The 24,321-nt window shown below is 54.9% G+C and overlaps 1 protein-coding gene across 1 annotated transcript in view; it reads right to left on the bottom strand.

Moving 5' to 3' along the window:
* Positions 1–20,028, bottom strand: part of STK32B (serine/threonine kinase 32B) — a gene marked incomplete at both ends in the record, with an annotated part of 124,443 nt that extends 104,415 nt beyond the window's left edge. The window contains one exon of the mRNA XM_081082333.1: positions 19,977–20,028. Coding sequence (XP_080938459.1) covers positions 19,977–20,028 — 52 coding nt within the window. The remainder of the gene's footprint in view (positions 1–19,976) is intronic.
* Between the last annotated feature and the right edge of the window lie 4,293 nt (positions 20,029–24,321).

Here is a 24,321-nt window from a genome sequence, read left to right as displayed (position 1 = left end):
GCTGAGAAACCCGCTGAAACACAGCGGCAGCTGGGATGTGGGAGAGCCACGCGCTGTGGCTCCGGAACGCGGAGCTGGAAGCCTGCCCACCCTGGGAGCGATGGCCTCCCTGAGTGAGTGATTTCACCCGGACGAGGCTCAGTCTCCTCGCCTGTGAAATGGGGCTGGCACAGCTCCTGACAGAGCGCTGTGAGCCGTGCCTGGTACACACGGGACTCGGCCCAAATGCTTCGCACACACGCCCGCCCGCCCGCACACCACATCCTCGTACCCCCCTAGGACGCATTCGATCCGCTCTCTGCTGCTGACAGCGGGTTTCCCAACCAGGGGAGAGCTCTGGTTCTCCACCAAGCGATACCGGGGTGGCACACTGGCTCCCCGGGCCTGTCTCTCACGTGAATAAAATATGCAGATCCGAGCACCCAACTTCCTCCCCGCTCCGCTGTGTGGAGAACACGGTCTCTGCTCCACCCTCTCTCAGCCGTCTCTGTGCACACCCTCTGCACGGCAGCCCTTCAGCTCCTCACATCAAAAGGTAACGTCTACCTTCTTGTTTGTGTGTGTTTTTTTGTTAATCCTCACCCAAGGGTATTTTTCCATTGATTTTTAGAGAGAGTGGAAGGAGGGAGGGGGAGAGGGAGAGAGAGAGAAACATCAATGTGAGAGAGACACATTGATTGGTTGCCTCCTGCACCTGCCCCGATGGGTACCTGCAACCCAGGTACCTGCCTTTGACCGGGAACTGAACCTGAGACCCGTTGGTGTGCAGGCCAATGCTGTAACCATTGAGCAACCCCAGCCAGGGCAAGACTATTTCCTCAGTCCTGGCATCTGAGCAGGCTTGGAGATTTGACTTGGCCAACAAAAAGCGGTGGGGGTGATGGTGTTTCATCACGGGCCCCAGCAAAGAAAACAATCAGCGCACTAGAAAGGCAACCTCCAGAACGGAGAAAAATCTGATTAGGGGTTAATCTCCAAAATATGTAAGGAACTCCTACAAGTCAATAGAAAAACAAACCAAAACACACTAACAAGCCTATTAACAATGGGCTAAGGACTTGCCTAGCCATTTCTCCAGAGAAGGCGTACAGGTGCCCAACAGGCATATGAACAAATCCTCAACGATGCTAATCTTGTGATAAACCCCTGGTGACGGAAACGTAAGTCAAACCCACATGAGACATCCCTCACAGCTGTCAGGGTGGCTGCTACCACAGCCACCAAGGACAGCAGGTGCCGGCGAGGGTGTGGGGAAGCTGGAACCCTTGCCTGGTGTTGGCGGGAATGCAAGCAGGTGCAGTCGCTACAGAAAACAGCGTGGAGATTCCTCAAAAAGTGAGAAATAGAACCACCACATGATCCAGCCATCCCACTCCTGGGCACGCATCCGAAATAACTGCAGCCAGGATCTCCAGGAGATGTCAGCTCTCCCATGTTCATGACTAGTCCCAGTAGCAGAGATGTGGAAACAGCCTGCGTGTCCATCAGCAGGGGGATGGACAAGGAAAGGCGGCCACACATGCGATGGAACATTACTCGGGCTCTGAAAAGAAGGCGTTTCTGCAGCCTGTGACCACATGGATGGACCAGAGGACATTACATTCAGTGACATAAGCCAGGCACAGAAAGATAACTCCTGACTGATTCTGACTTATAAGGTGTCTAAATTAGTCACATTCAGAGAATCAACCCTAGCCGGTTTGACTCAGAGGATAGAGCATCAGCCTGGGGACCAAAAGGTCCTGGATTCAATTCCGGTCAAGGGCACGTACCTTGGTTGCAGGCTCCTCCCTGGCCTGGGCCCTGGTCGGGGCGTGAGCAGGAGGCAACCAATCAATGTGTTTCTCTCACATCGATGTTTCTGTCTTTTCCTCTCCCTTTCACTATCTCTAAAAATCAATGGAAAATATCCTCGGGTGAGGATTAACAACAACAAAAAATAATAATAATAAATTCAGAGAATCAAAGAGTGGCGTGGTGGTGGCCGGGGGCTGGGGGCGGGGGGTGGGGGGAGGAGGACATGGGGGGTTAGCCACCATGGACCTAAGGTCTCAGTCAAGCAAGGCGAGTGAGCTCCAAGCGTCTGCTGTACACAGAGTCCACAGTGCTTACAATGGTCTTAGCATCGAAGGAGGCAGAGCTCGTGTTAAATAAGAGCAGATTCACACAGACACAGGAGCATAGCAGGAGCATCTGTACCATTTCTAAGGCTTGTGCATGGGAAGTATATCACTCAGTCACTCAACCAACACTGAGGGAGTGTGACCACCTCCACTTGGCATCAGGCAGGCACCAGGCAGTCTTCCCTGGAGAGTGCAGCGCCGTTGGCATGTCCTTATGCCACCCACAATGCAAGTACCACGGGCAAGACTGCCAGTCTGATGCAATGAGATGCCACATACGTGGAGCGGCAGCCAGGACAAGAAGCAACAACTGAGATCTTTAGAATCAGAGCTGTGGATGGAGGGAGCCACACGCTCACCTGACAGGCCCAGGCAGGCCTTGCAAACTCAGAGACCTAAAGTCACCACAAAGGGAGGTCTGAAATGAACACTTTTTAACGAAAAGCAGTTTCGGGAAAGGAAGGGGGGGCAGTTGTATCCTAGGCCGGCATCTTCCCTGACAAAGGTCAATCTTTACCGTAACTGAGCCTATTGTCTTTTTGCATTTACGATAACATATCTTTGAATGTCGAAGTAATTTTCCTTTTCCCGGACCCTCCCAGAACAGGCGCCGCTCTGTGGAGACCACAAATCCCCCCACTGATATTGAGTTAACTGTCGACGGGTACCTTCCTGCACCCCACTAAGTAAAAGAAGCACGTGTCTATCATTTTACTTTGTATCCAATCCCAGAGGTTTCCCCACCTGGCCATCTCCCGCCCCCCTAATCTAGCGCCAATGGATTTCATGTGGCCCGCCTACGTCTCTCTTCTGACAACATAAGGCACAAAACTGCCATTCTCCGGAGCATAATCTCAGTCCGTCCGCTGAGATCCTGATTCCCGGCCACTGTGGACAGTGTGGCTCAAATAAGCTCCCCAATTCTTCACAGGTTTGAATGTTTCTTACGTTGACGGAAGGACTGAGGGTCGCCTCTCCGCTCTGCCACTTGGGAGCTGGGCCCGTTCCTGACTTCCTCAGCTCCAAGTTCGCCGTCTCTGGCGTGGAAATCAGGACACTTCTCAGGGTCCCCGCGATGGTTGAATGTGCTTCCCAGGGCTCAGCCTGACACCGGCAGGAAGCTCAGCCACCGCCAGCCCGACCCCTTCACGCCGGCCAACACCACGCAGGTGACTTGGTGGCTGTGGGTGTTCATCTTTGCTGCAGTTTTTCTGCCCATTAAGTCACCCAGGCTCCTGACGGGGCAGCAGAGAAGTGCCCGTCTGCTGGGGGTCAGGGTTGCTGGCCCCTCCCTTCCCATGACCTCGGGGAAACCTCACGCTGTTCCCATGGGGCTGCAGCAGGTGCCGTGGACGCCAACTGCCTAAAAGCCACCGAAGGACAAAACCCGAGGCTTCGGGCCGGGTGAAAGGCCCTCCTCAGGCTCCTCCTGAAGCTCTAGAATAAAGCAGCCGTCGGCGCGTCCGCGTCCGGGGGAGGCGGGGGAGTCTGGTGCGCAGAATGTGGGCTGTGACTGTGGGAATGTTTTGTCTCTGTTGTCAAAACGCCGTCTGGAGTGGAGGACACGGGAGGTCCGTTTTCCTGGATTGCGTGGCCACTTCCTGTGAGGGGTCTGCAGAAATGCTGACCGCCGGCTGCTCCCCCAGCACCGCACACAGCGCACCACGCCGAGAACGGAGAGACTGTTTCATCAGTTTTACCGGAACGTACAAAAATTCTAAAGTGCGAAGATCGTCCTCTCTCTGCTCCTCGTATCCACGGTCTGAAAATTCTAAAAGAATATTTTAGCGTAGACCCAAAGCTTTGGCTTTCTTAGGAGGATCAGAAAGCGTGTTAAATATTTTTCTACTCTGTTATGGCACAGGCTCCTTGTAGCAAATATTTCCCTACTTAGAAAATGCAGGGGCCCGGCCGGCGTGGCTCAGTGGTTGAGCGTCAACCTATGCACCAGGAGGTCAGGGTTCGATACCCGGTCAGGCAGGGCACATGCTCGGGTGTCGGGCTCGATCCCTGTGCAGTCAATGATTCTCTCTCATCATTGATGTTCCTCTCTCTCTCTCTCTCTCTCTCTCTCTCTCTCTCTCTCTTCCTTCCTCCATGAAATCAATAAAAATAATTTAAAAAAAGAAAATGCAGGGAAGTACTGAGAAGACAATGAACACCGTTCATAAACTCACCACCCAGGAAAGGACCAGTATAATTCCCGGCAGTAACTGTGTCCAGTTCACGTCTGCAACCTGCCTTCTCTCTCCCATCGTGAACATCTCCCATCAAAATCACCAACAAACGCTACTTTGAACGATTCATAGCATCTCATCGTATCGTGCCCCCTGATTACATAACCGTTCTATTAAGAACGGCACTGAAATATCTTATACACGTTCCCCATCATAAAGCATGAAGATTTTTTTTTAATATGTATTTATTGGTCTTAGAGGAAGGGAAAGGGAGAGAAACATCGATTGGCTGCCTCCTGCATGTCCCTGTCCCCTACAGGGAATCGAGCTGCAGCCAGGCATGTGCCCTGACTGGGCATCGAAGGGTGACCTTTTGGGGCACGGGACGATGCTCAACCACGGAGCCGCACCAGCCAGGGCTTTTTTCTTTTCTTTTTTTGTCTGTTTTTATTGATTTTAGAGAGAGGGGGAGGGAGAGGGAGAGAGAGAGCACGAACACTTCTAACCACGCAGCGGAAGGGCCACGTGAGCAGGGGCACCGCTCTTTTGCTCGCCAGCATCTGCCCACACCAAGTACAGCAGGTCCTGTCTCTGAGCCCCAGGCAGCAGTAACCAAGCCTCAGCCTGTGAATGACAGTGACCGACACCGTGGGTGCTGCGGGCAAGGCCCAAGGCAGGGAGTGAGGGAAGCCTCGCAGCCAGGCCTCTTGCAGGGAGCGGGCAGATGGCGGGGCCCGCGGCCCCCGTGGGCGCTGGGCAAGGGGCTGTTGGTCCCACGGCTGTGGCCCAGGGAGGGCGCAGGACAGGGCTGGGGGAGTTGGAACACGCAAAGCTTGCTGTCAGGACCAAGAGCAGCTGTTTTTTCTTCAGTCGGTAAGTACCCCTTGGGTTTCCACAGAACTGGGGCTCATCCCCAGAGTTCCAAAAGGCGGGTCCTGCCGTTTCCTGCCGGCGTTCTCAGAGTTTCCACTCGTGTCCCGCTGACGTTCGTCCTGCACGTGGCCGAGGGTGCACTTGACCTGTGCCGTGTGCTTCCTTAGAATTACCCAGAGCTAATGCCAGGGCGTGTCCCCGGAACGCAGGTGCTGGTTCTCAATCCCGGGGGCAGTGACGTTGGGACGTGCTGCTGAAATAAAGTCACACGCCTTGCCTTCCAGCGGGGTTTCTCGGGGTGCGCAACACGCTATCCAAAGACGCTGCATGTCTCCAAGGGAAGATACAGGACAGAAATGCTAACAGCAGGGCCCTGGCCGGTGGCTCAGTTGGTTGGAGTGTCGTCCCTCAACCAAAAGGTTGCCAGTTCCATCCCTGGTCCCGACATGTACAGGAGGCAACCGATAGATGTTTCTCTCTCTCCTCCTCCTTCTCTTGCTAAAATCAATAAAGAAACATATCCTCGGGTGAGGATTAAAAAAAAAGATAAGAGCAGGTAACATGTAGGCCAGGAATAGAGCTGGACACGTCTGCTTATCCCATCGGATTCAGACCATCGTGTAGTACACCATTCCCTCTCTACAGGCCAGGAAACGGGCACAGGAGATGAAGGAAATGATCCAACCAGCAAATGCCAGAGTCAGACATCGGTCAGAGCAGGATCGAGCCCGTGGCCTAGGCTGGTACCCCATGCGGCAGAGGTTCCCTAACTGATACTCATCCGACCACAGACACATCTGCTCACAGAGAACGTTGGGAAACTCCTGTGTCTCGGGAACGTTCGGGAAAATGCTGAGCTGATGCACTAAGAACTCAGACACCCATTTCTGCTTTTCTCACCACTTTTGCTGTCGTAAATCATGCTGTAGACCCTCGCTACCGCCCCCATCGCCAGAAGACGGGAACGCAGAGTGCTTGGGCCTACAGATCAGCAAGGCACAGGGTCTCCTCTGGGGCAGGACCAAAGGCAGCAACAAAAACCCCGGGAGATTCTGCCCGAGGCGGGACTTAACAATACAACTGATGAAAGCACAGAACAAGTGAACTGAATCCACCCCGAAGATAAGCATTCTTCCAGTTTTTGCACAAGCTATTTCTCCCAACAAAGAAAGTAATTTGTTCTCAGAGATTAAAAAAATGTTGAAAACAAAACCTGTGAAGGAATAGAAAAAAAGCACCTAACTCCCTCAGCAGTCACTTCTGCCAGCACAGCTCTGTCTAGCATCTTGGGTAGCGTCTGATTTTCTTTTCATCCTTAGCATCTTGCCGTGCATGTAATTTTTATTTGTCATTATTTTTATACCATTAAAAACGCTCCTTGAACATCATTTTTTGCAAGCCTTCGAAATGCTCCGTCCCCGGGAAGTATCTGTTCCCCAAGTCCATCCCTCGTGCTGGCTGGTCGGGGGGCGCCCGTCTTCCCGTTTCCCATGAGCTGGGGGAGCACTTGAGGGGAGACACACCGGCCAGGGCGTGTCTGTTTCACAGAGGCAGGTCCGGTCGCAGCTCAGTGACACACACAGAGACGCCCCAACAAGGCCATGAGCAGTGGCCACTTCTCCAGCCCCAGGAAATGAAAAGGGATCCATGAGACATAAAGGGAGATTTGAGGAACTAGTGAAAGAATCCACCGATTCACCCAACAAAATTCCATCTAAGATAGGCTACATCCAGGGCACACCGTGCAATGCACAGATCGCGTCTCTCAGAAATGACCACTGGGAACCCCGATGGGGGATGGGCAGCGAGTGCCGGCCCACAGGGGCATGTCGGAGGCACACGCAGCACAAACCACAGTGCCAGCTTGCCTCCCAGAGCCCGACCTTGCGTCGTATGTGCTGGCCAAGAAAAAATATAATCAGTACAGGTTTATTTCTCTGCCTCCCCATCGTGCCACAGAAATTATAGGGATTGGTCAACAGAAGCGCTGAACGATTTATAACCTCAGTTTAAAAGACTGTGACACCCCAGATAGATCAGAGGCACTTGTAATCCTGGAAGAAGTATTTAAAATGCCAGTGCAAACCACTGTTCTAAGAAAATCACTGTCCTATGCAAATCACTGTCCTATGCAAATCACTGTCCTATGCAAATCACTGTCCTATGCAAATGCCTAATTCTGGTGAACACAGGAAAGGTGTGTCTACTAAGCTCCCTTTGATTCTCAGGGATTGATGGAGCAATAACACTCTGGAGAGGAGGGGTAAGGTCCTGTGTTGGAATTATTGAATACTAGAGGCCCGGTGCACAAAATTCGTGCACAGGGGGCAGGGAGGTCCCTCAGCCTGGCCTGCACCCTCTCCAATCCAGGACCCCTTGGGGGATGTCTGACTGCCTCTCGCAATCCGGGACCGCTGGCTCCTAACCACTTGCCTGCCTGCCTGATCACCCCTAACTGCTCTCCTACTGGCCTGATCACCCCTAACTGCTCCCCTGTTGGCCTGATCACCCCTAACCGCCTCTGCCTAGCCCTGCACCCTGGACCCAGGCTCCCCTCCCTCTGACCAGCCGCAGGCACCCAGGACCCGGGCTGGCTTCGCCCAGGCTGGCAGCAGCCGCAGGGGACCGTGGGCGGGCGGATTCACCCGGACCGCAACCTCTGGCACCAGGGACCACGGGGCGGGCAGCTTGTCCCTTTCCCAGGCCACAGCCTGGCTGGTCCCCATTCCTCTCTCGAGAGCTCATTTGTGCCTGGCTGGTCCCCATACCTCTCTCCCCAGGGTTGAGTGTCTGAGCAGTTACGGCATGATGGCGTGAGGGCGTGACGATGTGAGGGCATGACAACCATTTGCATATTAGCTCTTTGTTATATAGGATGACACAAAGTGACTTTTTAAATTTTGTTTAATTTAAAAATAATTACACTTTAAATGGAATTTATAAACGTCTCCTACCACTTCAGTGAGCTGCAGACTATCCTGCCGCACAATGACGGTTGAACTTGACCAGCTGTCCTGCCTGTGAGTGGCCTCTGACATGGGATCAAGGGGCGAGAAGGTCCGTAAGCCTCTGAGGGGGCATCTGTGTTCCCAACACCAAGGACAGAAGTGTCTCCCTGGACGCAGATATATCCAGCGAGGCACACCTATGACACGCCGCCCTTTCTTGAGGGTTTACTTTATTTTTATGACCCTTCCCTGAGGATTTTCCCCCAGAGATCTTTAAGAGAGAGTGGAAGGGAGGGAGGAGGGGAGAGCGAGAAAGAGAGAAAAACATCGATGTGAGAAACACATTAACGGACCAGGGCCGGGGATCGAACCTTCAACTGAGGTAGGCGCCTCTGATCAGGAATCGAACCTGAGACCCTCCGGTCCAGGGGCCGTCGCTCTAACCAACAATTTATGAAGAAAGTACCGTTTATTCCCATTTTGCAGATGAAGAAACTGAGGGTCAGGGAGGTGAAGACATGGACTTGAGGTCGCTCAGCTAATAAATGGCAGGGCCAGCGGGGAACCCCAGGTTCTGCTCATAACCACTGTGCTGTATAAGGGACGTCCGTGAGAGAAGGTTCCATGAGAGACCTGGGCAGGGGGCCTGGTGCATCCCAGGGACACACGGGCCCAGAGGCCCGATCCGACCTGTAAGCTGGGCTGGGGCTGGCTGTGGTTTGAGGGAGAAAGAGAAGGATTAAAGGAACATCAGATGAGGCTCCTAAGATGGGGAGACAGTGTGGTGCCACATCCTTCGGGGACCTGCCGCTACCTTCGGGCTACGGTGCCAACCTCTGAGCTGGGTACACCCTGCAGACCTGTCCGCTGCCAACCCTGCACCCACACAACTGCCGTCAGCACCGCCGACAGTTCATTCGGTATAAATCCCTGCGTGAAGCATCAGGGAGCAGGTGGCACGAAGGGTCTGCGAAAGGGCAGCACGCCTTCCTCCACGGCGTCCCACAGCTGAGCGTCGCTTCCTTTACGCTCCCTCCTCTCCAGAGCAGTTGGAGTCTGTTTCCAACGTAAGCTGGAAATGTAAAGTTCCCTTGTCAAAGGTCTTATTCAAGTGAAATCAGTCAAGACAGAGAAAGTCTTAGGTAAATAACAGCAGGTAATGCGCGGCTACGGAAATGATAATTCCACAGGAGGGTGCCAACCTCGGAGTCCGGAAAAGGCTGCCCTGAGTCACAGCGAAAGCAGCGAGACCAAGCATCCAAGACAACCCAGTCCACCGCAGAGCCCCAGGTGCCGGGGAGAGAATGAAGCCGGGGCCGCGCACAGCGTTACCGTGACAAGCGAATGGAATCGTGCACGGAAATAGCTGGCCCGGAGCAGGTGCTCCTGGGTGCGATCTGGTCTCCCCTTCCCCAGCTCTCTCCTTCAGATCCCAGCAGGGAGCCTGCTCCTTTCCTGGGTGACAGCGTGGTTTCTCTCTGTCTCCTCTGACACACGCGCCGGGACAGCAGCTGGGAGGGAGGGCAGAGCCTGTGACGCAGGGGGCCACGCTGGAGCCAGAGCCACAGACCGGGTCCTCGGGGAGACCCGGGGCTCGTGGGGAGACGGGCATGCACGAAGGACTCCCATGAGGAGATGTGGAGCTGCCACGCGATAAACGCCATGAAGGGCACACGAGGCCGCGTGAGGAGGTCCCTGGGGGTGCTGACCCGTCTGGGAATCGGAGAAGACAGCTTGCAGCAGGAGAGACGGAGAAAACCAAGCCGGGTGGGGACAGCACAGGATAAGGCCCTGGGGCAGGGCCGCCCACGCAACTTACGCAACTTACAAGAAACTGAACGGACACCCCCATGATTTAAGAATACACATAATAGCATTGATTGTTAGAACAAAAATAGCTTAGGGGTACAGGGAGCAACCACGTGCCGGCATTGGGCTAGAACTTAAGCACACGGAGTCATTTCACTTGAGTGAGCGGGGAAGGAGAACACGAGATGAGGGGAGCGGGGGGGGGGGGGGGGGGGCGGTAACGATGGCAGGTTCAGACCAGAGGCCTTGGAGGCCTTATCACAGCGCTAATCTTGACGCAGGAGCACTGGAGCCACTAAGGAACGCAGAGGGGGACCAGCCCGATCGTATCTGCGAGTTGAAGCTATAATCCTGGACGTTGGCTGGAGGATGTGCCGAAAGGGCAAGAGACCGAGCAGGGGTGGGGGGGCGGTCCCCACAGGGGGTGATGCTTGCATGGAGCTGGTGGTGGGGTGGCTGGAAAGACGGGGGCAGGGGTCACATCGACACAGCCAGGTACCTGGTTGGATTTGTGGGGGTGAAGGAGCTGGAAGTCAAGGAAAACCCGAGATGTTGTGGCTTCTGGCTAGATCACGGCGCGAACTTCGGGAAGAGCGTGAGTTTGGCTGAGGTCATTTGAACGTGAGGTATTCAATCTTTTGAGACATCCAAGTGGAATTATACCCAGGAACACGGATTCGGAGCCCACAGGAGAAATAGGCGTTAAAGAAATGAATTATTGAGTCACTGTCATTTAGGAATATGTCCCAGTTACTAATGTCACCGCTCAGCCCAAAGCCAGCGCTCTGTGACGGTGCAGCAGGACCTGCAGACACGTCCCCCGTTCCGACTTCCAGCAGGAAAATCCCCAAAGCTATGAGCAGGCCCGTCACGAAGGCGGAGCGAAACACGTGAGGAAACCTCGACCGCATTCGTCAGGACGTGTGACATGGGATGTAAAACAACAAGGAAATGCCGTGTTAGGCTCGTCCAACCGGCAAATCTGCAAGAGGCGGTGACACTGAACACCGGCACCGACATTGAGGCGCGCTGCCCAGCGTGTAGCCACGGCCAGGGGCACCTCTGAATGTATTCAGCCCAGAGTGAGGCTTGCCGGAAGCACATCACACACACTCACTATCCAATAGGAAGAAAAGTATAAAACATCTGCATAATTTAGCACTGCTTACACATTGAAACCATATTATTTTCGGTATATTGGGCTATATAAAATGGATTAAGTTCATCTATATCTTTTTACCTACATAATGTTACCACTAGAAAATTTAAAATTGCATACCTGTCTGGTATTTGTAGATTTATTCTGTTTTTTAAATATATATATATATATATATGTATATGTGTATATATATATATATATATATATATATATATATATATTTGTACTGATTTCAGAGAGGAAGGGAAAGGGAGAGAGACAGAAACATCAATGATGAGAGAATCATTGACCAGCTGCCTCCTGCACGCCCCCTACTGAGGATTGAGCTCTTGACTGGCATCGAACCCGGGACCCTTCAGTCCGCAGGCCAACACTCTATCCACTGAGCCAACCAGCTAAGGCATGAATTTATTCTTTGTTGTTGTGAATTCTCACCTGAGGCTACTTTTTCCATTGACTTTTCGAGGGAGTAGAGAGGAGGGAGGGAGAAGAAAGAGAGAGGGAAACATCTATGTGAGAGAGGCACATCGATTGGTTGCATCCCACACACGCTCTGACAGGGGCCAGGGATCGAACCTGCCACCGAGGGGTGCGCCCCACACCCGGAATCCAACCTGAGACCTTTCCTTGGGCGGCTGGCACTCTAACCACTGAGAACCGGCTGGGGCCTTCTTTCTTTAGAACAGCGCTGACTGCAGCAACGGCAATGTTTGCACGCGGCTGTGAGAGTGGAAACTGTTATAGTGCAAACGGAAAAGCATTTGCTGCTTGTGCCATAAAGCTGACGTGCACCTCCTCTGAGAACCGCCCCTCTCCTACACGTGTGTCCCAGGGGCCTCTGACGTGTGCTCAGAGGACACATGCAAATTCACACAGCACCGTTCACGATAGGCAAAAGCCAGCAGGGGCACGAACGTCCACGGCGGAAGGAAGGAGAGTGGGTTACGGTCTCGTCACGCACTGGAACACGACACAGCAGTGAACATGAGTACACGGCAGCAGCACACGGTTCATGGATCAATCTCAGAAGCTCACGCCTGAGCAAAACCGGAAAATGACAGAACACACAACACCTGGCACACGTTTCTACATGTGACAGCTGTGGGTGTCTGTACCTGCCCTTCCTCTGATGATCCCACTCCCTGGGGACAGTCTTCCCATGCGCTCAGTCCCAGTGCCTCCAGGGGAGCCAGCTGCACCCCCGGATCCCAGCCTGGGCACGGACCCCGCCTGGCCAGTGGGAGCCTCCTTCTTCCGGGTCACAGCGGCTGGCTCAAGGAGGGCCCAGGGCTTCAGCGGGACCGACCAGAACTAACCAGGATTTTCTGCAACAGCCGTGAAAAGATGCTTCCTTCTCCATGCCCCGAGCTGTGCAGCCGTGAGTCTGGAGGGGCGGGGGCCCCACGAGCAGGGCGCCTGCCCGAAGCCACACGGAGGACAACAGGGCATCGGAAGAGGACGATTCCCAATGATCTCACTCGGGAGCCGGTTCCAGCCACGGCTGAGGGCCCCCCTGCATTCACTCGCTGACCCTTCATCCAGCAGCCCCACGGGCACTTCTGTCCTCCAGGTGGTCTTTCCGGCCTCGCAGACACGGAGGCGAGTAAATCACACACCACACACACCCCTCTAAGGAGCTGGTAGCCCCCTAGGGGGAGACAAAATGCCGAGTCCCTGCTTTTAAGGAGGAAAACAGACAGTAACTAAGAGCAAAGAGGGAGGGAGGTCAGAGGGCACACCCGGCGGCAGGTGGGCATCCCCAGGCCGTCTGCTGTCACCCGCTCTGTTACTTGCTGCCGGAGGTGAGGTGTGGGCAGGCTGACCAGAGGACCGACAGGCCCCTATGCCGTTTTAGCAATCACCGTGGCTACTGCACGGAGGTGACCCTGAAGGGGAAAGGTCAAAGGAAGGAGAGCAGCTAAGGAGGCCATTGTAATCATCTAAGCAAGTCACGTGACCGTGGCTTGGCCCAGAGCGGCCGTGATGGAGGTGATGGGAAGGGCCCAGGGCCGACTGATTCCTCTCAAAGAACTTCTTGTTGGTTTTCTGTTGTTTGCAACTGAAGGAGGCTGGTCTGACCAGGCCGGTTCCATCTAACCTCAGATGCCTGCCACATCGGATGCACCATTCGTGTATGGACCGCTGAGAGCAAATGCTGCCCATTAGTCCAGGACGTGATTCCTTCTGGTCACCTGTCAGGTGGGTGTGAGCAATACGACCGCATGCAAACAATAAAACTAACATCCAAATGCCTCCGCGGCCAGCCGTGACCATAAACCACAGCCCGGTCTCAGAGACGTCCACACACGGAAAACGCGTGCCTCAGAACCAACAAAAGGCAACAGTGTGTAGACGCGTCTCGCTTTATAGAGATGACCCACCAATGCCTCAGACTTGTACGATCCGCCCCTATTTTCTGCAACGTTTGGAAAGTAGAGCTGAATCCTGCCATTCGTTTCTGCTAAACCATCTCATACTGACTTCGAGCCATTTTCTCGGGCCATTTTTTTTTTTTTAATCCTCACGTGGAAGACAAATCAAAACGCGTTTTCCAAGGAGGTGTGGTTCTTCACCCCGAAGCTTTACACCCTAGAATCCTGCGCTAGGTTTGCCGGAGCCTCGAGCAAGTATGGAAGCGAGTCCCTTAACCCGGGGCCCTCACAGGCATCGCTCCGGCCTCCACCTCGGGGCACACGCTCTACAGAGGAGCCACGCTTCCCAAGCAATTCCGAGCGCTCCCGGGTGTTCCTGGTGGATTCCACCTTAGGCACCAGTCGCAGCGGGTACACGATGGACACCCAGGTGTGACAGGAGCGGGTTTGCCTACAGTTCTGACAGAGCCAGCTCACGGTGGGGAGGGGCCCGCCGCTCTGGGGGTCGGTGACACGGACCCCAGGCCCAGAGACTGTGTCCTGGAAGCGTGGCCGCCCGTTAGGGATAGTTACATAACTGCCTTAGGTAGCTGACTACTGCTCCAGGAAACGACTTTTCTTGGATATTTATTTAGACCAAGAAGACATTCTCCTGTTGTAAGCTGCGTGCAGTCCCCTGGCCGGCGATAATACAGAAATCACACTTACTGTTATTTTTAGCTTTAAGGGGTATTTTTTATTTTCTACCCAGAAAGATTTCCCTTCTATTCTTATTGTTTAAATCCTCATCCCAGGATATATGTTTTTATTGATTTTTTTTTTTTTTTAGAGAGAGAGGAAGAAGGAGAGAGAGAGAAACATTGATCAGTTCTCTCATGCACGCATCCATACGAGGGATCAAACCCGCAACCCAAGTACGTGTCCTGACCGGGGATCGAACCTACCACCTTTTAGTGTGTGGGTGACGCTCAGCCAACTGAGCTACCTGGCCAGAGCAACACTTATTTTTAAATATCTCTTACTCGTGCCACTACAGTGAGAACACCCGGAGCTGGTTATGAGGTTGCTAAATCGATACCCTCACATGTGGGCGCTGGCCATACAGTGACACAACATTGACTAAAAACCCCTTGGAAAGATAATTTCACACGTTTCTGGAGGCCTTAAAAGTCTTCAATCCCTTTGATCCAATCATTTCACTCCCTGCACTTCGTTTTTAGGAATTCTTTGAAAAGAAGAGAAATTCTTTTTTAAAAAAATGTATTTGTATTGACTTCAGAGAGGAAGAGAGAAAACCATTAATGATGAGAGGATCATGGATTGGCTGCCTCTTGCACACCCCACACTGGGGATCGAGCCTGCAACCCGGGCATGTGCCCTGACCGGGAATCGAGCCGTGACCTCCTGGTTCATAGGTCGGCGCTCAACCACTGAGCCACGCTGGCTGGGTGGAAGAGAAATTCTTTACAGATAAAGTTTTGCTGCAACTATTTATAAAGATGGAAAACTGAAAGCCTACATCTCTAACAATAAGAAAATACTTAAGTAAATGATGATAGTTCCATTTGATAGAATATTAAAACCCATTAAAATGTTAATTTTTAAGGTACCGTAACAACATAATTCCTTAAAATAGGATGCTAAGAGAAAAAGCAGGCATTATTTTATTAGTGGTAGGTGTATACTTACATAAAAATATCTAGACATGGGCCCTGGCTGGTGTATCCCAGTGGTTAGAGCATCTGCCCATGGTCAAGGGCACATAACTGGATTGTAAATTGGAACCCTGGCCCGATCGGGCGCATGCAAAAGGCAATCAATCAATGTATCTTTCGCACATCTTTCTTTCTTTCTCTCTCTCTTTTTCCCCCCTTTATCCCTCCCTCCCTTCCATTCTCTTTTTAAAAAAATCAATGGAAAAAATATCCTCAGGTGAGGATTAACAACAACAACCAGACTGTCTAGACACGGATCAGGGCAGTGAGGGTAAAAACAGAAGCAATGCTGACACAAAGTGAAATGGTAGATGGCTTTGTCTCTGTTCCCAAGCCTTGTATTATGACATGATTGCTCCACAAATGTGTTTGGAAGCTGGTATCCGAGATGATGACGTAGGACCAAGTGTTGTCAGGATGTATTCGTGTTGTCCTCCTATCCGTGTTTGTACAGGGACCCTGTGGGAGCCGGATCTGCATGCCAGCCTCATTCTGTCGCTCTGTGAGCGACGCATCGTCCCACAGGCCTCCAGACACAGCCCAAGGGACACTGTCGGGTCCCAAATTCCGGAGGTAAACAGACCCAGGGCCCTGGCTGGCACACCTCAGTGGTACAGCATCGGCCTGCACACCCGAGGGTCTTGGGTTCGATTCCTGGTCAAGGGCACGTGCCTAGGTTGCAGGTACGATCCCCAGCCTTTGTTGGGGCGTATGTGGAAGGCAACCAATCAATGTGTCTCTCTCACATTGATGTTTCTCCTCCCTCTCTCTCCCTCTGCCCCCTCCCCTCTCTAAAAAAATCAATGGAAAAATTATCCTCACTCCTGAAGATTTAAAAAAGTAATAATAATAAAAAACAGACGCAGGTGTGAGTCCTGGCTCATCCACACAGGCTGTGGGAGCCCCCGTCACCTCTACAGGGAAATGCAGGTTCTGAGACTTCCATGGCTGAGTCATGAAAACATTCCCATGCAGGCCTGGCACGCAGTCCATGTGATGTAGTTACTCTTGCTGTTCATCTCAGCAGGATGCAGGCTAAATTCTTGCCATCAGAATGTAGATGGCAAATTTTCAGCTCTGGCCTTGCATTAAATTACTTACAAACAAGGCTTATTCTGGTCGGGTAGGTGTCTGCATTATCAACGACCAGCCGGCTCTGGCTGGGGAAAGCAGGTCCCTTCCCTGGACCATGTCACTCTCCTGCTTGGAACCCTCCAGTGACTCCAGAATGCCTATAGGATCCAGTCCAAGCACATGGCCACTGGGCCCTTTAAAGCTGGCTGGGCACTCAGGGTTCAGCCCCTGTGCCGTCCAGCCTCACACCCCACACTGCAGGAATGCTAGCCCCCTACAATCTCCCCCACGAGCCATGATTACTCTTTACTGTCTGCCTTCGCACATTCTGTTCCATCCTCTGAAACACCCTTCCCCCCTGTACCAACGCCTTCTTCCCTGGTACCTCCTGCCATCTCTACAAGACTCGAGTCCAAGAAGAAGTCTTCTCCCACGGGCCTCCCTGCTCCAGGGTTAGGGACCCCCCTCTAGAGCAGCGCAGCCCCTGAGCTCCCTGCATTGTCCTGGCTCTCTACCATTTGACTGGTGGCAAATAAGAGCGTTTTACTCTCATACGGAAATAATTAAGAAACATGCTGGCAAAATCGAGTGAGTTAATGTTTGCCTGGGCTGGCAGCGGGCACTGGGAGGAGAGTCCTAACCTTGCATTTCAACAAGCCCGGAGGGCGTCTGACCTTGGGCCCTGACCCCTTTGGAATGAGGAACTGTGGCAGGAAACTCAAAAGGTCAATAATGCCAGCTATAACTATTTTGCCAGTACATATTTTTAAAGCATTTTTTTTTTATTTCAGAGAGAAAGGGAGAGGGAGAGAGAGATAGAAACATCAAGGATGAGAGAGAATCATTGGTCAGCTGCCCCCTCCATGCCCCCTTTTGGGGATCGAGCCCACAACCCAGGCATGTGCCCTTGACCAGAATTGGACTTGGGCTTGGGACCCTTCAGTCCGCAGGCTGACATTCTATCCACTGAGCCAAACCAGCTAGGGCGCCAATAAATATTTCTAAGCTCATTTCCTGGGACAAAGGATAGAGAAGTTGTCAATCCGAGGGAGGTGAATTTCCTCTGCACATAAAGAGAAAGATGCTAAAAGGATTACCGGACACATGACCTTTGACCCAGGCTAGAACCAGGAAGCCCTAAAATTGGGGGTCTGTGCTTTCTTCAGAGAAGGGTATCCATGGCTCTCATCAAGGGGTTCTGTGATGGGCTGCACGGGATCCCCCAAACTTCCTATGTTGAAACTCCAACCCCAATGGCCTGCATTTGGAAACAGGGCCTTCAAGGAGATCATTGATGTTACGTGAGGTCAAAGGTGAGCCCGAACTGATAGGACTGGTGTCCTTATAAGAAGAGGAAGAGCCCGGCTGGTGTGGCTCAGTGGTTGAGCGTTGACCTATAAATCAAGAGGTCACGGTTCGATTCCCAGTCAGGGCACATACCCAGGTTTCGGGCTCGATCTCCCGTGGGAGGGGTTGCAGGAGGCAGCCGATCAATGAAATGATTCTCTCTCATCATTGATGTTTCTATCTCTCTCACCCTCTCCTTTCCTCTCTGAAATCAATAAAAATGTTTTTTTTTAAAAAAGGAAGAGGAAGAGGCACCAGAGATCTCTCTGCCTCCTCACTACACAGCCGAGAGGCCGCGTGCGGGCCGGCGGGCAGGGGGCTGTCTGCGGCCAGGAAGCGTTCCCACCTGAAGCCGCCACACCGGCCCCTGCACCTGGGGCTCCCAGCCTCCGGACAGTGAGAGATGGAATTTCTGCCGCTCAAGCCACTACCACCAACGAATTCTGCTGCTCCGATGTGTGCGGCGTCGCTGCCGTAGCCTGAGCAGACGCACACACCCCTGTCCAAAACAGGCGGAAAACAGTTGCTGAGGACAGAAAGGTCCTGGCCACGTCACCCTCCCAGCTGTCCATGGAAGAGTATCTCCGCAGAGGGTCTGCGCGTCCTCTCTCAGGACAGAAGTGCTCCCACGGGGCATCCCTCCCTAGCGGGCTGTCCCAAGCAGAGCAGACCTTCGAATGCGGGTATCGTGTCACGTTCACTGACTCCCGTGACAAGTTCAGGGTCAACATGGACGTGGCTGAGGAAGCGTTCGGCTCCGCGGTGTCCTAATTCTTCCTGGGACACACAAGAGCCTCCGCCACCTCCCCTGTCTGCTCCTGGATCCCCACCTGCCTGTGCTCCACCCTAAAGAACCAGGGAGGGGGCGTGGGCCTCTCGGGGTCCCCATGCCCTGCACTGGCCCCCGAACTGCCCATAAGCACTGCCCCTATCGCCAGGGAGGGTCATGACTGCTGAGTGCCCCAGGCTAGACCTCATGAAGAAAGAACTGAACAGTGTCCCTTTGAAGGAAGCTGTTGGGCAAGCATCTGACCGCCACCCCCAGGCCTGGCTGCTCTGGAAACCATGACCAGGCACACAAGCCTGTGCCTGGGTGCTGACTCCAGCCTCACAGCAGGGTCCATCCCTCCTGAGAGGGGAGCAGGACAACCTTTCTCAACTCTGAAAGGGGGGAGAACAGTTCCCGCTCCCGGGGCTGCTGCACGGGCCTGGCACACGGGGACGCGGTGGAGACCATGCACTCGGAAACCCCCACGCTGCTGGAGGCAGAGCGCTAACATCACCACTACATGTGAGCAGCTCTGCCATGGAATTTACCCGCACTTTTCACACGGTTACCAGCAGTTCAGCTTCAAACAGCCCCACAGAGTACTAGGTGGTATCCTCATCCTCATCTCACAGGGGACAAAACAAAGGTTTCAGAGAGGTTAAGCAAGTTGCCCAGGGACACACAGCACTGGCGATGGGGTTCTGCTAGTCCAGATACAGAACTCTGGTGACCCGGCTGCGAGGACCCCCTAGAGTTAGGTGAAGTGTGAGCCCCCGCACTCCACCAGCGCCCCTCTCCCCCAAGGCCCCTCTCCCCCAGGGCCCCTCTCCCCCAGCGCCCCTCTCCCCCAGGGCCCCTCTCCCCCAGCGCCCCTCTCCCCCAGGGCCCCTCTCCCCCAGCGCCCCTCTCCCCCAGGGCCCCTCTCCCCCAGCGCCCCTCTCCCCCAGGTCCCCTCTCCCCCAGGGCCCCTCTCCCCCAGCGCCCCTCTCCCCCAGGTCCCCTCTCCCCCAGGGCCCCTCTCCCCCAGCGCCCCTCTCCCCCAGCGCCCCTCTCCCCCAGCGCCCCTCTCCCCCAGGTCCCCTCTCCCCCAGGGCCCCTCTCCCCCAGCGCCCCTCTCCCCCAGAGCCCCTCTCCCCCAGGTCCCCTCTCCCCCAGGGCCCCTCTCCCCAGGGCCTCTCTCCCCCAGCGCCCCTCTCCACCCGCGGGGTGTCTTCCTCGGAGCCACGCACTTGAACCAGGATAAGTTTCCCCGCGGTCCTGGGCGAGGCTGGCGGCGCGGACGCTGCCCTGCCCGAGGGCACAGGCATCCGGCACACACGCCCCTGCCGCCTCCTCCCGCCTCGGCTCGGAGGGCGCCCGGCTTCCCGGGACTCGGTGGCCAGGCCACTCCTTCCTCTGCTCCCCAGGGAGGGCTTCGGGTTCCCCTCCGAACCCGGCCGTCAGGGGCCCCGAAGCGCAGTGGCTGCCCGGGTGGAAGCCCCGCGCCCGGGGGGATGGGGGGTGGGGGGTGGGGGGTGGGGGTGGGTGGGCAGGGTGAAGGCTGGGGACAAGGGGGTGGGGGAGGGACCGCCGAGGCCGCGCGCAGGGGGGGGGGGGGCGGCGCCCCTTACCTTCCTCGTCCTCGGCGAAGGCGGCGGGCTTGTGGGAGTGGTTCCCGCCCATATTCCGCGCGGCGCCCGCTACATGCCCGGGCGCGGGGATGCGGGGTGCTCCGGGCGCGGCGCGGGGTGCCGGGGCGCCGGACGGGGCGCGGGGTTCGGGCTGCCAGACTCGGGTGCGAGCGAGCGCCCAGCCCAGGCTGCAGCCGGCGCCGAGCGGCCCGGGGCCGAGCGCCGCGCAGGGGCGGGACCGCGCCCGCCACGCCCCCTCCTCCGGGCGCCGGGCTGAGCTTCCCGCCGCGCCCGCCGGGACCCGGGCTCCCTCCCCGCGCCGGGCCACTGGGCGCTTCCCCCCCGCTGTGGCGGCGGGCGGCGGGCGGCGGAGGAGGGGAGGGTACGGAGACACAGCCCTCCCCCACCCCCCGCAGGAGGGCGCGGCGGCGGGCTCGGCTTTGGGGACCTCCTGGAGGGGGCGTGGCGGACACCACCGGGAGCTCAGTCCCGGGGGTGGGGCGGGCGCCTCGGGGAGCGCAGACACCTGGGGAGCTCAGTCCGGAGCGGGGAAGGTGAGGGGGAGCCTGGAGGAGAGGGCGCGGCCCCCCCCCGCCACGCCCACCGGCGCTGAGATCCCGCGTGGGGCGCTCTCTCCAAATCCTTAGCAATTTGCAAGCGCCTGCTCTCCGCCGCGGCCCTTCCCCCTGGCCCTGCTCGGCGCTCTAGGAACAGCACCCCACGGTTAGGAAAAGCCTTGCGCCCATTCCAGAGCCCGGCAGGCTGAGGTTCAGAGGGGAGGGAGCTGTTCGGTCAGGAGTGAGTCCGTCCTGGGGGCCGGGGGAGTCCCCACGACGCCCCGTTGGGCCTTATTTGTTCTCCAACGCTTCTCCTCTTAATGTGCTTCCAGGTGTTGGATGGATTAAAGTGGGGTCCAGACCTTCTAGGATCCTGGCCCCTATGTTGTACATGGGGAAACGGAGGCCCCCAAGGGGCGTGGTTTGCCCCAAACCATTCTCCCCAGGAGTGGCCGGATGGGCTGTGCGGACTCGGAGTCTGATAACGGGGCGATTCCCCTCTGGGTTGCTGGGCCCCTGGCGTCAGGAGGTGGGGAGACCCGACGGGAGGAAGGGGGCGCGCCCCGAGGCGAGTGAGGCCAAGTAGGGCGGGGGACACGGCGCAGGTTACCCCGCTGTGCATCGCCGCCCCGCCCCGCCCTCGTGACTGCCCGATCTTCAGCCACATCCTGCCATCTGCTGGGCGCCTGGAGCCACTGTCTGTGCTTTGGAAGAACATTGTTCTTGAATTTCCCATTCCCACCCATCTCTCTCTCTCTCTCTCTCTCTCTCTCTCTCTCTCTCTCTCTCTCTCTCTCTCTAACACAACAAAACTCCCAGACGCCACAGAAAAGAGCTGACACCTGGAGACAGCCCCACCCAGCTAACCCAGCGGAAGTTGTAGGATTGGCCCCAACAGCTAGGCCTGGGGTCAGACAAGCCTCGCTGACAGACCAGATTCCACCACTTCCTGTCGGTCCTGTCTGCCTTGGAGTTCTCACCTGTGCACTGGGAAGGTTGATATTCACACCCAGAGCCGCTGTCAGGGTCATATCCGATAATATTGATAAAAGCAGGTAACATAACAGTGCCAGGCATATAACAAGTGATCAATGAAGATTTCTGGCCTCTCATTCTACCAGCAAGCATTGCTTGGGTGGCTGGTCTACACCAGGCAAGGTACTGACCAAGATAAAGGAGACACAGCCCCTTCCTCTAGAGGCAGGGTAACAGGCGGGGGCTCCCCGCCCTGTTCTGCCCAGGTTTCATCCCACTTTGCCACCCTAAGGGGCTAATGTGGTAAATCACATGACCTCTGGCCTCAGTGTGTTCATCTGCAAAATGGGATAATAGTACTTCCCTCCTAGGGTTGTGAGGGAAATAAATGAATTGATGTTGGTGCTTGAGACGCAAGAAGCACAATACAGGTGTTACTTGTTATACTCGGCAATGAGCTGTTCTGTGAATTGCACTATTTGCTCACATTTCTTCCTTCTCTCCCTGTCCTTGCCCTTGCTCATGGGGTGAGGGGTGTTTCCCCCTCCTCCCACATCACTGATGTGGCGCTCACCATGGGACTTCGTTTGGCCAGTGGTAGATGGGAGGAAGTGACAGTGTGCCAATGCCACGTGAGTGAAGGGCTTAAGAGACATTACATGTTTTAACTCTTGTGCTTTTCCCATCCATCCTGAGAAGACCTGGCCCTGGGGTAGCTTCAGTTCCTAGAATGAGAGAGCCAAGCGGCAGACCTTAACCCCACCTGAATCCTAAGCAGAGTTGCAGGCTCATGAATAAAAAAAAGTGTGTTTTTATAGGCCACTGAGATGGGGGGAGGGGGGTGTGTTTGTTTCCCAGCATTATCACAGGAAGAGCTGGCTGATACATATAGTAAATACACAGGCATGTATGCAATTTGTGCTGTGGTGGGAGGCATCCCAGGAGGTACTTGTCCCAGCCCTGAGAGGCAGGAAAGGCAAAGGGTCCCAGAGAAGAGTAAGGGGCATGAGTTTCCTCCCCTTCCTTCTTTGCTGAACAAGCATTTCCTGAACACTTACTGTGGGCCAGGCCCTGGGCTAGGTGCTAGGACAGGCCCAGAGGGAATGGGACAGGGTCTGCTTTCATGGAGTTGAAGTTCAGAAGTCCAGTGTGGGACAAGGACAACACTCCAGAATGGGTCATACTCTGAGGGGCGTGAGAGGGACATCGGTAAAGGCTGTGAGGACAGAGGGAGGCCCCTGAACCCCACTCCGGGTCAAGGCACCTGAGAGAAATGGTGTCTGAGCTGAGTCCGGAAGGGCACCGAGCAATGAGCCAGGTGGGAGGAGAGGGGCAGCCTGTGCAAAGTCCCTGAGGCTGAGAGAGGAGGCACGTGCGAAGCTGAGCGCAGTTCCAAGTCACGGAACACAGCACGGGGGGCGCAACCACAGCGCGAGGGGGAGTGCGTGCGGCACTGCGCGATCTGGGTGGCAGGCTCTGTGCCAGCACTTTGCAGGGTGCCAGGCCCTCCAGGCCCCCACTTCGCTGTTCTCCCTAGTTACAGATAATGCGCCAGCCTGTGATCTCAGGGGCCTTTCCTGGACCGCCCCTTTTAATCCTCACGAAAGGAGACACAGGCACAGGGAGGCCACACCAAGGCCAAGCCGTTGAGAAGTGGTGGACCTGAGATTTCAATCCGCGAGTTAACCATGGAGGTCACGTCGGAAAGGAAGGACGTGTGGAACTGTGGCTGTTTCTGGAGTTGTGAAGTTCAGATCATTCTTAATTTCTTTTCTTTAGGGATTTGTGTTATGTCATATATTATTTTACTCATCAGGAAAAGTAATGATAAATATTTCCGTTCTGAGAAGATCTGTGGACACTGGACTCACCTGATTTTGTAAGGCCTGTTTCACAGTTCTTCACTGCAGTTACATGAGGGGGTGCTACGATCATCCCCATTTCACAGATGGAGAAACAGAGGCTCAGGGGGCAAATGGCTTGCCCTTCATGCCATGTTATTGTATTAGTTCCTATGGTGCTGTGACAAGTTACTACAAACTTGGTGGCTTAAAACAGCAAGAATAGCCCTGGCCGGGTGGCTTCGTTAGAGCATTGATCTGTGCACCAAAAAGTTGTGGGTTTGATTTCCAGTCAGGACACAGACCCAGGTTGCAGGTTTGATCCCCAGTCAGGGCAGATATAGGAGGCAACTGATCTCTCTCTCTCTCTCTCTCTCTCTCTCTCTCTCTTCCTCTCTCTCTCTCTCTCTCCCCCCCCCCCCCCATCCATTCATCCCTCCCTCCCATCAATTAAAACATAAACTCAGATGAGGATAAAATTAAAACAACGGCAGCAGAAATATATTCTCACTGTTCTGGAGGCCGGAAGTCCAAAGGCAAGGTGTGGGCCGGGTGGGTTCCATCTGGCGCTCTGAGGCGGATCACCTCCAGGCGTCTGCCAGCGTTGGTGGCTCCAGGCACTTTTTGGCTCAGGGCTGCTATTTTTGCTTTTGGCCTTTGTTCATAAAAGCAGAAATCCTCTTCGGGTTCCTTTCAGTTAGTGGAAAGCAGAGGCTGATGAAGGTCTTTTGTAAAATCAAAGTGGTGCCAAGCGAACTTTTGAAACCTGGGGGATACCTGTAGATTACAAGCAAACGGTACGTGTTTATATGGGCCGTGCGGACAGCACAGGAAGTGGATCTGGTAGGAGCCCCGTTCGAGGTCATGTTTACCTGCTCCTGGCAAAAGGCTTTCTCTCTGCCACTGCCTCCGGAGCGTGTGTTTTGTGTCAGACTCTGGAGCAGGAGAGCTGAGGGAGCAGTGGGCAGAAAT

The sequence above is a fragment of the Myotis nattereri genome, assembly GCF_964212035.1.
Source record: "Myotis nattereri genome assembly, chromosome: 1".
Taxonomy (NCBI): domain Eukaryota; kingdom Metazoa; phylum Chordata; class Mammalia; order Chiroptera; family Vespertilionidae; genus Myotis; species Myotis nattereri.
The sequence above is the reverse complement of the archived record's forward strand: the minus strand, read 5'-3'. Positions and strand labels throughout refer to the sequence as shown.